The sequence below is a fragment of the Perca flavescens genome, chromosome 10 (genome assembly GCF_004354835.1).
Source record: "Perca flavescens isolate YP-PL-M2 chromosome 10, PFLA_1.0, whole genome shotgun sequence".
NCBI lineage: Eukaryota > Metazoa > Chordata > Actinopteri > Perciformes > Percidae > Perca > Perca flavescens.
Genome location: NC_041340.1, coordinates 459768 through 471582, shown reverse-complemented (window position 1 = coordinate 471582; position 11815 = coordinate 459768). Strand labels below are relative to the sequence as shown.

Here is an 11815-nt window from a genome sequence, read left to right as displayed (position 1 = left end):
GATGCACACAAACACTGCCGGGAGAACAATCTGCAAAACACACAAAAACTAAAACCTGCACGCACCTACAGGAACCTTACATACAGTATATATACACAATACATACTTATAGAATATCTCAACCCATATCTGATTATATTAACATAACAGAGATGGGAGTAAGTCACACATGGGCAAGTCTCAAGCAAGTCCAAGTCAAGTCATACAAAAGTTTCCACTTTTTTGGACGGACCTGCCTTCCATTGGTTTACAAGACAAAAACAAGCATCTACCAGAGCATCATGGGAAACAAAATGGATGGTTTGCATCAGAGCTAGTGGCGAACGGCGGAGATAAACGGCCGAAAAATCATAAATTATGGACACAAAGTGTATCAATCTTGGATGTAACAGTATGCATTAATTGCACAAAGACCCCAAAAAACTCTGGACTTCCAGGCTGGATATGAAAGAAAGTTTCTACTAGTTATAATTATAAAGTTATTAAGTTATGAATCAGAGGTTCTGCAAATATATTTATTAAACAGAAAGTCAAGTAATTTGACTCAAGTCAAAGTCAGGTTGAGTCTTTTATGAATGTTAAGTCTCAAGTCCTAAAATTTGTGACTCAAGTCTTACTTGAGTCCCCCATATCTGATTATATAAACATATAACAGAGCTGGGAGTACGTCACACATGGGCAAGGCTCAAGCAAGTCCAAGTCAAGTCATACAAAAGTTTCCATTTTTTGGAGTCACATGACTTGACTCGAGTCCCCCATATCTGATTATATGAACATATATACCCATGTGAGTGTACCTGAGCGAAGAAGCCCTTGCGGGAGCGTCGAGCGTTGAGGAATCGTTTCCACATCAGAGCCACAAACTGCTGCTTCTTCAGACTCCAGCCCTTCACCTGATACGAGCCTTTCCCGTCTGAAGAGCTGAGCCAGTCCGTCTCTCGGCTCTCTGACGGGTCAGAACACAACAGGGTTTAGGAACCGGTATCAGTAATGGTACAGAACATTTTAGAACGATGACCCAGCCCGAGTCTAAAAGCAACACTAGGTACCTGTTCCCGCTTCGGCCGCCCTACGGCACAGGTGTGAAACTCAAGGCCCGCGGGCCAAATCTGGCCCTGCGCAGGTTTAGATCCGGCCCGTATATATATCAATTTGGGTTTACGATACATTTTGGCCCTCCTAGTTGTGCGCCAAACCAAAAACACAGGACAGTGTTTTTTAAACTGAAGTTACGGGACATTTAAAGCAGAATATGACAGATTTGCCGACTCTGAGACTCAGAATTTCCCCCAGAAGAAGCAGAGAGAGTTTAATATTCAGGCTGAGAAACAGAAATGTAATCATTGTCTTGATTGATTTGCTAAATTCTACGATAACTAAGGAACTCTTTGGAGGACTTCGTAGGGCTTCATGTCAACAAAAATGCGACAAAAAGCAACAAATTTACAAAAAAGGTGACAAATGTCTGAGAAAGCCACAAAAACGTCTGAACAAAAAACAAGAAAAATGAAAGTGACATAGTGCTGCTTTAAGTTATGAATGAAGTGCTAGTTTACCGGGATCTCCGTCAGACTCGTTACAGCCGTCGTTGTCGTCCTCCGTTAACGGTCTCAGACAACTCTGATGGTCTCCACCTCCGAATGCATGATTCCTCCTCCTTCTCCTCGGGACAGGGAGGGTCCCGTCTACACGCAGACAGACAGACAGACAGACACAATCTTTCAAATCCATCAGGACAAAGTGAAAACTGTCGGACTCTTATTTTGGCGGTCAGAGATGGATCCTCACCTGAAGGAACGTCCGTGTCGACTCCGTTATCTTCGGCCACTTTCAGGAAAATCTGCAAAAAGAAAAAACATTCACAACAATTACATCAAAATATTCTTTTAATTATTAATTAATTCTTTTATTCTCCAAATTATTAAACTTTTGTATATCCTACGGAGAGGTTCTGATGCTACCTAGCGATCACCTCCCGTTAGCATCCCATTGACTCCCATTCATTCTGACGTCACTTTGACAGAGAATAACTTTACATCTGAAGCGTTTAAAGACTCTATTTGTCTGTTGTTTATTTCTAAAGAAACACGACAATGTATAAAAGGCTCCATTACCTTGTAGCTCACGTTATGGCTCCGTAGCAGACGCTTTTATAACAATAGGCTAACGATTGGGTCATAACCACGAGACTTACTGTCAGACAGTAGAGGAATTACCGTATAGTACAGGAGAAGCTCACAGTTTGTCTGTGTGTGTCTCTGTGTGTGTCTGTGTCTCTGTGTGTGTCTGTGTCTCTGTGTGTGTGTGTGTGTGTCTCTGTGTGTATATCTTGTGACTTTTATTCTAAACTGTTATGTGTAAATGTGGTGACTTATATTGACCACCACCACCCCCCAACAAACTGTGTGTCAACTAACTAATCGACTAATCGATTAGTTGATTTAATCGACAGATCTGTAAATCTGAGTTTCTCCACAAAGAGTCATGTTAAAGGATGCATATATTGAATAAGATAATGCCTCCTTTGCATATGTAAACAACATTTCAGAAAACGTGTAATACAACAAATAATTGCCTTAATGAAAGTAATCAAAGTAGGTTTCCCGGTGATATCTGTTAGGGCAAATGTCAACTATTAATTCTTGTGTTTACCAGAGATGTGCTCGTACGTTTCTTGGAAATAAGTCACTCAGCATGAAAACAGCATCAGACATGACTAATGGACTAAAGAGATCTAAGTTGACTAAGACCAGAACCACCGATTAGTCCACTAATCCACTAAGAGGGAGCAGCTCTAGAGACAATAATAATAATAATAATAATAATAATAATAATAATAATAATTAATTTATGTCACACAGAGATGTCAGAGTGAGTGGGCTGCCAGTGCTGGACCAGCACCCTGAGCGGTTGGGGGGGTACGGTGCCTTGCTCAAGAGCACCGAACAGGCATCTCTCCAGCTACCAATCCACACTCTGTACTTTGGTCCATACTGGGACTTGAACCAGCGACCCTCCAGTTCCCAACCCAAGTCCCTACGGACTGAGCTACTGCCACCCCAAATTATATAATATTATAACGTCTCACGCATGCACTGTCTGTCTGTCTGTCTGTCTGTCTGTCTGTCTGTCTCTGTGTGTGTGTGTGTGTGTGTGTGTGTGTGTGTGTGTGTGTGTGTGTGTGTGTGTGTGTGTGTGTGTTAACCCCGCCCCCCCCACCTCACCTCCTCCAGCGTGGTGTCTGAGACCCCGTAGCTGGAGATGTTGAGTTCGGGCAGCTTCAGGTCCAGGTCTCTGAACAGAGCCACGAAGGCCCCGTCCTTGGCGGCGGAGTAGGGCAGCACGTAGGTCAGCTCGTGGCCCAGGTCCTCCATCAGGCGGGCAGCCGGGACGTGGCCCAGGATCAGACCCGAGACCAGCGACACGTCGGGGGGGCAGGGCCCACACGCTGCAGGGACGCCTTCTACGGACAGAGACCTCCATCACAACAGAGTCCACATTCAAACTTTATTTATACAGGGTGTGCGTGAGTGTGTGTGTGTCTCTGCGTGAGTGTGTGTGTGTGTGTCTCTGTGTGAGTGTGTGCGTGTGTGTACCTTCTTGTTGAAGGAAACGGTGGTGTGTGTGTGTGTGCGTGTGTGTGCCTGAGTGTGTGTGTGTGTGTGTCTGTGTGTGTACCTTTTTGTTGAAGGACACGGTGCTGTGTGTGGATGTTTCTGTGTGCGTGTGTGTGTTTCTGTGTGTGTGTGTGTGTGTGTGCATCTCTGTGTGTGTCTCGGTGTGTGTGTTTCTCTGTGTGTGTGTGTGTGTGTATGTGTGTGAGCGACTGAAGGCGAACCAATCAAACGCTCCTCTCACCGATGGCAGGTGCTTCACTTTCATGTTCGCTGCCGAGTCCGGCATCGCTGCTGCTGACCGAGGCACTCTCCTCCTCCTCAAACACACACACAGAGACACACACAGAGACACACACAAACACACACACACACACAGTTAAATACTACTACTACACCCAAAATACTACACTAAGAGCAAAATACTGTGGTAAAATACTAATATCTGTGTGTGTGTGTGTTTCTGTGTGTGTGTGTGCGTGCCTGAGTATGTGTGTGTGTGTGTGTGTGTGTGTGTGTGTGTGTCTCTGTGTGTGTGTGCCTATGTGTCCCTGTGTGTCTCTGAGTGTGTGTCTGAGTGCCCGAGTGTGTGTGTGTGTGTGTGTGTACCTTCTTGTTGAAGGACACGGTGCTGTGTGTGTGTGTGTCTCTGTGTGTGTGTGTGTGTGTGTGTATGCCCGTGTGTGTGTGTGTGTGTGTGTGTGTGCCTGAGTGCGTGCGTGTGTGTGTGTGTGTGTACCTTCTTGTTGAAGGAAACGGTGGTGTGTGTGTCCGTGTGCCTGAGTGTGTGTGTGTGTCTGTGTGTGTACCTTTTTGTTGAAGGACACGGTGCTGTGTGTGGATGTGTGTGTTGTGTGTGTATGTGCCTGAGTGTGTGTGTGTGTGTGTGTACCTTCTTGTTGATGGACACGGTGCTGTGTGTGTATGTGCCTGATTGTGTGTGTGTGTGTGTGTGTGTGTGTGTCTCTGTGTGTGTGTACCTTCTTGTTGAAGGACACGGTGCTGTGTGTGGATGTGTGTGTATGTGCCTGAGTGTGTGTGTGTGTGTCTCTGTGTGTGTACCTTCTTGTTGAAGGACACGGTGCTGTGTGTGGATGTGTGTGTATGTGCCTGAGTGTGTGTGTGTGTGTGTGTCTGTGTGTGTACCTTCTTGTTGAAGGACACGGTGCTGCAGGAGTTCCTGCAGGAGCTGAGTGATGGTTCCGGTTCCTTCTTGACCAGGGTCAGGTAGTAGCCCGTCCCGAGCTGGTTCTTCAGGAACAGAGACGAGCCCACGCAGCACAGCTTCCCGTGGGAGATGATGGCGATGCGGTCGCCCAAAATGTCCGCCTCGTCCATGTGGTGAGTTGACAGGATGATGGTCCGCCCTGACAGGAAACAGGAAGTGAAGTCACAGTTACAAGAGGCGGGAGACCGGTAGCTGCAGCTCGGTTTCTCTCTCCGGTCTCATGTATAGGGTTGGGTACTGTTTGGATTTTTACGATTCCGATGCTGAACCGGTACTTTTAAAACTATTCAGATTCCTAAACCGATTCTTGTAAGTGTAATATGTTTACTAGCGATCCCGTGCAGTGAATGGTTAATATGCTTTTACGTCTGTTTTGAGAGGGGAAAATATGCCATTTTTAAAGTAGCCTACATTTAAGGTAGCTAGCGGAGAAAGGGGGATATTTTTATGTCCATTTCGGAGCGACAGAGGGAAAATATTTCAGTCAGTCCACTATGGAACCGGGTTTTGGTACCCAACCCTACTCATGTAGGGAATTATGTCTAAAATAAGGCCCTAAGGCCTGTCAAATCTGACACCAATTTATTAATTTCCGCACCTTCTTACATCGGTCTCAAGTTTACCAGAACACAAGGATCAATCTGAGACCAAGAAGTTAGAGATGGTCCGATACCATTTTCTGCTTCCCGATACCGATTACGATACCTGAACTTGCGTATCGGCCGATACAGAGTACCGATCTGATCCCAGTGTGTCATATATTTTATTATGTTTTAACAGCTGTATACTACTATCTCTGTATGGATATGATATGATTTCTATCTCTGTTGTCTGTCTGGCTCAGGTTAAACTCTTATAAACAAACAAACTTTCTTTTATTCTCCAGTCTGACCATTAGTTATAACGTACAAAACAACATAAATTAAACTACTTCAACATAGATTTTCTTTAGGGCTTTATTACGTGGCATCTGATCGGTGCATAAACTCCAGTACTTCCTGATACCAATACCAGCGTTTTAGGCAGTATCGGAGCCGATACCAGTATCGGTATCGGACCATCTCTACTTAAAGTCCAGCATTTAAGTTACACACGTGTGGTTTCACTAAACTTGCCTAACCACAGACAAATCACCAAAGTCTATGTCAGATTATGAACTCCTCTAACCATTTATCCTAATCTTTAATATCTTGCTTGGAGGCGTCTCTTTTCCTCTCTCCCTCCTGTCTCCCAGCTCTTTACACACAAGATCCAACCCCCTCCCCTCCCGTTCTACTCCATCGGATGGTACAGTAATGCATACACTCACATATATGGAGTCTATACACACTCAGATTCCTGCCCATGTTCTCCTGGGCATCCATGTCACAGACTGTTTCTCAGGGTCAACTAACACCACAACAAATGTAAAAAAAAAAAAAAAAAAAAAAAAAAGCAGCGCGTTCCCTTCTGCTGGTGTCCTTTACAGACCCACCATTGAGAGCATCCTTTCATACTGCGTCTCTGTGTGGTTCGCTGCAGACAAAAAGGCTCTGCAGAGAATTATCAAGATTGCAGAAAACAATCATGGGTTGCCCCCTCCCCTCGCTGTCAGATATTACACTCAGCCGCAATCACTCAAGAGCCAAGAACATCATCAAGGACATTACTCATCCTGGCCCCCACCTGTTTCAACGGTTACCCTCTGGTCTATATAGGTCTATACCAGGGGTGTCCAAACTTTTTTTTGAAAGAGCCGGATTTGATTATATGAAGATGCCCGGGGGCCAAAAGCATTTTACAAAAAAACTTACATACAAATGCACTGATCTATAACAATTTGTATTCTCATTATCAGAATTATGATTTATTTAAATGGTAATGTAACCAAATCAACGCCACTCAGACGTGAAAAAATGTAAAAAATAAAAAAACTGCCTTACTTTTACATCTGTAGTCAGATAACCGAACATACTGTACGGACTACCTTAAACTTGAAGTTGATAAATATCTTAACCCCATGTTCATTTTAAACATGACTTATTATGTGTGATGCAAAGTTTGTTAAAATAACATTCAAGCTTGCAACATATGACTCTTGCTCTCGTCTTTTGCAAACCGAGTCTGCGGGCCGTGATTGGCCCCTGGGCCGTACTTTGGACATGCCTGGTCTATACAATCCAGCACCACCAGATTTAAAAATAGCTTCTCCCCAAATGCAATAGTTTCCCTAAACAAATGTAGTTAGACAAACCGAGTCACTCACTGTCACCTCCTGCACTTCGATACTTGCCCTTATCGGATCATTGCTCTTTTACTGTTTTTATTCGGTTTTAAAAGTCTTGTAAGGATTATTTATTGTATTTATTGTATGCACCCAGTGGAGTAGTGCTCCTAATTTCACTGTATTGTTAATTACAATGAGAATAAAGGCTTTCAATAAAGTATCTATCTATCTATCTATCTATCTATCTATCTATCTATCTATCTATTTCAAGTCTATACATATACAGGGGATACAACTATAATACTGAGAATAACACATCTAGAATATTGAAATCTCTCTACACTCACCAGGCCGGTACTTGAGCAGCAGGTCCCAGATCCCTCGGCGAGCATACGGGTCGACTCCAGCCGTGGGTTCGTCCAGGATCACGACCTTGGACCCCCCGACGAAGGCTAGTGCCACCGAGAGTTTCCTCTGCATGCCTCCAGACAGCGCGTTGGCACGGGCGCTACGTTTGTGCGGCAGCCCCGTGTCCTGCAGGATCTGCTCAATCTCGCCTTTCACCTGCTGCTCCGTCAAGCCTTTGAGCCGGCCGTAGAACCAGATGTGTTCCTCCACCGTCAGCCTGCCAGAAACACACCATTCAGGTCAGGTTACTGCATTGGTACCCGTAGGTAAACTAGGTTTACAGTTTAAGAGACAGGACATCCTTAAAACTTTGTAGACCACCACATAACATGCAACACACAAAACATGAAAATATATAAAACAGACAGTAGAACATGAATAAGAAACAGTACACGACCACGTTGACTTGTACTGACATTAGTACATGACCAAGGGGCTTGTGTGTTGTGTAAGTAGTTCTACAGCAAGTACATGACATGTCACGTTGTGGCCCGTGGTACGCTCCATAGGGTTTGTCACGTAGTGGTCCCGTGGTACGCTCTATAGGGTTTGTCACGTAGTGGCCCTGTGGTTCGCTCTATATGTTTGTCATGTAGTGGCCCTGTGGTTCGCTCTATATGTTTGTCATGTAGTGGCCCTGTGGTTCGCTCTATATGTTTGTCATGTAGTGGCCCTGTGGTTCGCTTTATATGTTTGTCATGTAGTGGCCCTGTGGTTCGTTCTATGTATTTGTCATGTAGTGGCCCTGTGGTTTGCTCTATATGTTTGTCAATTAGTGGCCCTGTGGTTCGCTTTATAGGTTTGTCATGTAGTGGCCCTGTGGTTCGCTCTATGTGTTTGTCAATTAGTGGCCCTGTGGTTCGCTCTATATGTTTGTAATGTAGTGGCCCCGTAGTACATGTGCTGACGTGCACTAACATGTGCAAGTGTCTCGGTAAGTGCCCAATGAAACCTGATCATTATAGCGTTTCAAGCTCTAAATCAAACACAACTAAGCCCCACAGCCAACGGATGGGACGCAGCGCTCCACAAAATAAACTAAATATTGCACACTTATCGTGACACTTTCGATACGATATTGCAGAACGTGATATTGCGATAACGATATTTGACACCCGTGCATTAAACAGCCATTAACACTGAGTGGTGCTGGAGACTCACATGCTGAAGAGGACGTTGTGTTGTGGACAGACTCCCAGACTCTGTCTGATGGCGCTCAACTCCGTGCGGATGTCTCTGCCCAGGATGTAGGCGGTGCCAGAGGTTGGAGGGAACAAACCCGTCAGGATGGACCTAAAGGGACCACATCATTCATATAAACATACTGGATCTGTTAGGATGGACCTATAGGGACCACATCATTCAAATAACCATACTGGATCAGTTAGGATGGACCTACAGGGACCACATTATTGTTTTTGTTAAAGAAGGACAATAAAATCCCAAAATACTCAACACTCTTGAATCACAATAAATGAGAATCACAACACGATTCATTCATGATGTATCAGGGAAGAATAGGATTGGTCCAGTCTGTTCCTGTCTCAGCCCTAGTCTCTATCCCAGCCCTAGTGTCTGTCCCAGTCCTACTGTCTGTCCCAGCTCTAGTGTCTGTCCCAGCCCTAGTTTCTGTCCCTGTCTCTGTCCCTGTGACTCATACTCACATGGTGGTGGTTTTCCCGGCTCCGTTGTGTCCCAGGAAGGACGTGATCTGTCCCTCATAGAAGCCGAGCGTGAGTCCGTCCACCGCCAGCTTCTTGCCGTGGCGGTAAACCTTCACCAGGTTCTCGATGTAGACGCCGGGCTCCAGGTGAGCCGGCTCCTCCTCGATGCACACCGCTGCCAAACACACACAGGAAGCCACAGAGTTTCACAATAAAAGTCTTAAGGTCAGTGCTCACTTTCACAATCCGAAACCTGTGTGCCTCGTCTGCCTTGGTGATCGGTGCAGACAAACATATTAAACATTGATGTACGAATAAACAATACACACAGAAACAAATATATACAAAATAGCTGTTTTGCATAAGAAAAAATAAATAAACAAAGCCAATTAACGTTACAAATCAAGCCAGAAATCTTGGTGTAATTATACTGACTCCAGAGTTTACTAAATCTGCCGATTACCAGCTGAAAAATATAGCTCCAATAAAAGGCTTTTCTGTCTCAACAAGACACCAAAAAACTTGCTGACATTTTCACTAACTTTGATCATTATAATGGTGTTTTCACAGGTCAGTCAGGCAGCTGTGTGTGTGTGTGTGTGTGTGTGTGTGTGTGTGTGTGTGTGTGTGTACGGAAATTTGTCTTGCAATACAAGCTCCAACAATCACCTCACCACACAACTAAAGCTAAAAACATAGAGCTAAAAACATAGAGGCATCACTGAAACACAGATACTTAATAAGAGGGGGGCCCTGCCCTGCAAGAGTGGTCTTAAATAGCCATAAATATATAGATAAAAGTAAAAATAGATAAAAGTAAAAATAGGGGGGAACTATCACTTCTTTGCTTTCCAGTGTTGATTCAGCAGAGATATTGACATATGCTGCCTCCGTGTCTTAGTACCCTCACTTCCTAAAGCGAGATGTGAACCGGCTGCATGCGATGCTGCAGAGGAGGAAGAGATACAAGAACCGAACCATCCTGGGCTACAAAACCCTGGGCATGGGAGTCATCGACATGGCCGAGGTAGGGCAGGTCGCCGAGCAGCAGCAGCTGCAGCACTCTGCCCAATAGGCGCTCTGAGCCATGTCGAGTGACGTCACTTCTTGTTGACGTTCAAAGTATTTTCAAACAAAATGAAGACTAGCTCGCTCCTCCCTCCTCCTCATCCCGTTCCCTCCCTTCTGTGCTTCAGCGCACTTTGTGTATGTTGGCATGGTCCAGGTGTGTGTGTGTGTGTGTGTGTGTGTGTGTGTGTTTGTGTGTGTAGCTCTGGCGCCCCCGTGTGGTTACTCTGCGTTACAGTCCTCTCACCTTCTGGGTTTCCTCTCCGGCTCAGAGGAACGCTGTTGGACTTTCCCTCCTTCTCTCCAAACCAGTAGGACTTACTGAGGGGGAAGTACCAGGGCCGAGGGATCCCGTACTGACCTGAGACACACACACACACACACACACACACACACACACACACACACACACACACACACACACACACACACACACACACACAGACACACACAGACACAAACACATAGAGCACACCCCTTCAGAAAACTAATCATCACAATATCTGTGTGAACATTTAATAAGAGACGGGGCTGAAGCTGGCTGGGTTTCACATGTTACAGCTTAAAGGGTAACTTTATTTCCAACCTGGACCCTATTCTTCCATGTTGTTGTGTCTGAGTAACTGATGGGAACGAAAAAACTAATCAGTTAATCAGTTAAACGCATCAGTTAGCGTTCACTAAAAGTTCTGTTGTTGCTGCTGACAGACTCTGATTATTATTCTCAGAGTTTGACAACATCATGGGATGGATCCCTACAGAGATAGTCCTTTTAGTTAAAGAGTAAGATCCTTTTAGTTTAACATGAAACAGTTTGTTTTGGTCCACTTTGAATGAAGTGTGTTTTAAAATGATGAGTCCTGATTATTTACATGGAGTCTGGCTCTATACACACTAAAAGTCCTGATTATTTACATGGAGTCTGGTGGAGAAATACTGGCTCTATACACGCTAAAAGTCCTGAATATTTACATGGAGTCTGGTGGAGATATGCTGGCTCTATACACGCTAAAAGTCCTGATTATTTACATGGAGTCTGGTGGAGATATGCTGGCTCTATACACGCTAAAAGTCCTGATTATTTACATGGAGTCTGGTAGAGATATGCTGGCTCTATACACGCTAAAAGTCCTGATTATTTACATGGAGTCTGGTAGAGATATGCTGGCTCTATACACGCTAAAAGTCCTGATTATTTACATGGAGTCTGGTGGAGATATGCTGGCTCTATACACGCTAAAAGTCCTGATTATTTACATGGAGTCTGGTGGAGATATGCTGGCTCTATCCACGCTAAAAGTCCTGATTATTTACATTGAGTCTGGTGGAGATATGCTGGATCTATACACGCTAAAAGTCCTGATTATTTACATGGGGTCTGGTGGAAATATGCTGGAACTATACACGCTAAAAGTCCTGATTATTTACATGGAGTCTGGTGGAAATATGCTGGCTCTATACACGCTAAAAGTCCTGATTATTTACATGGAGTCTGGTGGAGATATGCTGGATCTATACACGCTAAAAGTCCTGATTATTTACATGGGGTCTGGTGGAAATATGCTGGATCTATAAAAAGTCCTGATTATTTACATGGAGTCTGGTGGAAATATGCTGGCTCTATACA

The 11815-nt window shown here is 44.6% G+C and overlaps 1 protein-coding gene across 1 annotated transcript in view; it reads right to left on the bottom strand.

Moving 5' to 3' along the window:
* The window catches only part of LOC114563296 (ATP-binding cassette sub-family A member 1), a 66110-nt gene that overhangs the window by 6981 nt on the left and 47314 nt on the right, over positions 1-11815 (bottom strand). Inside the window, exons 19-29 of the mRNA XM_028590140.1 lie at positions 10436-10549; positions 9121-9295; positions 8618-8749; positions 7396-7673; positions 4761-4981; positions 3859-3934; positions 3225-3463; positions 1789-1840; positions 1557-1685; positions 798-946; positions 6-30 (exon numbers count right to left, since the gene is read on the bottom strand). Of these exons, the coding sequence (XP_028445941.1) occupies positions 6-30; positions 798-946; positions 1557-1685; positions 1789-1840; positions 3225-3463; positions 3859-3934; positions 4761-4981; positions 7396-7673; positions 8618-8749; positions 9121-9295; positions 10436-10549 (1590 nt within the window). The remainder of the gene's footprint in view (positions 1-5; positions 31-797; positions 947-1556; positions 1686-1788; positions 1841-3224; positions 3464-3858; positions 3935-4760; positions 4982-7395; positions 7674-8617; positions 8750-9120; positions 9296-10435; positions 10550-11815) is intronic.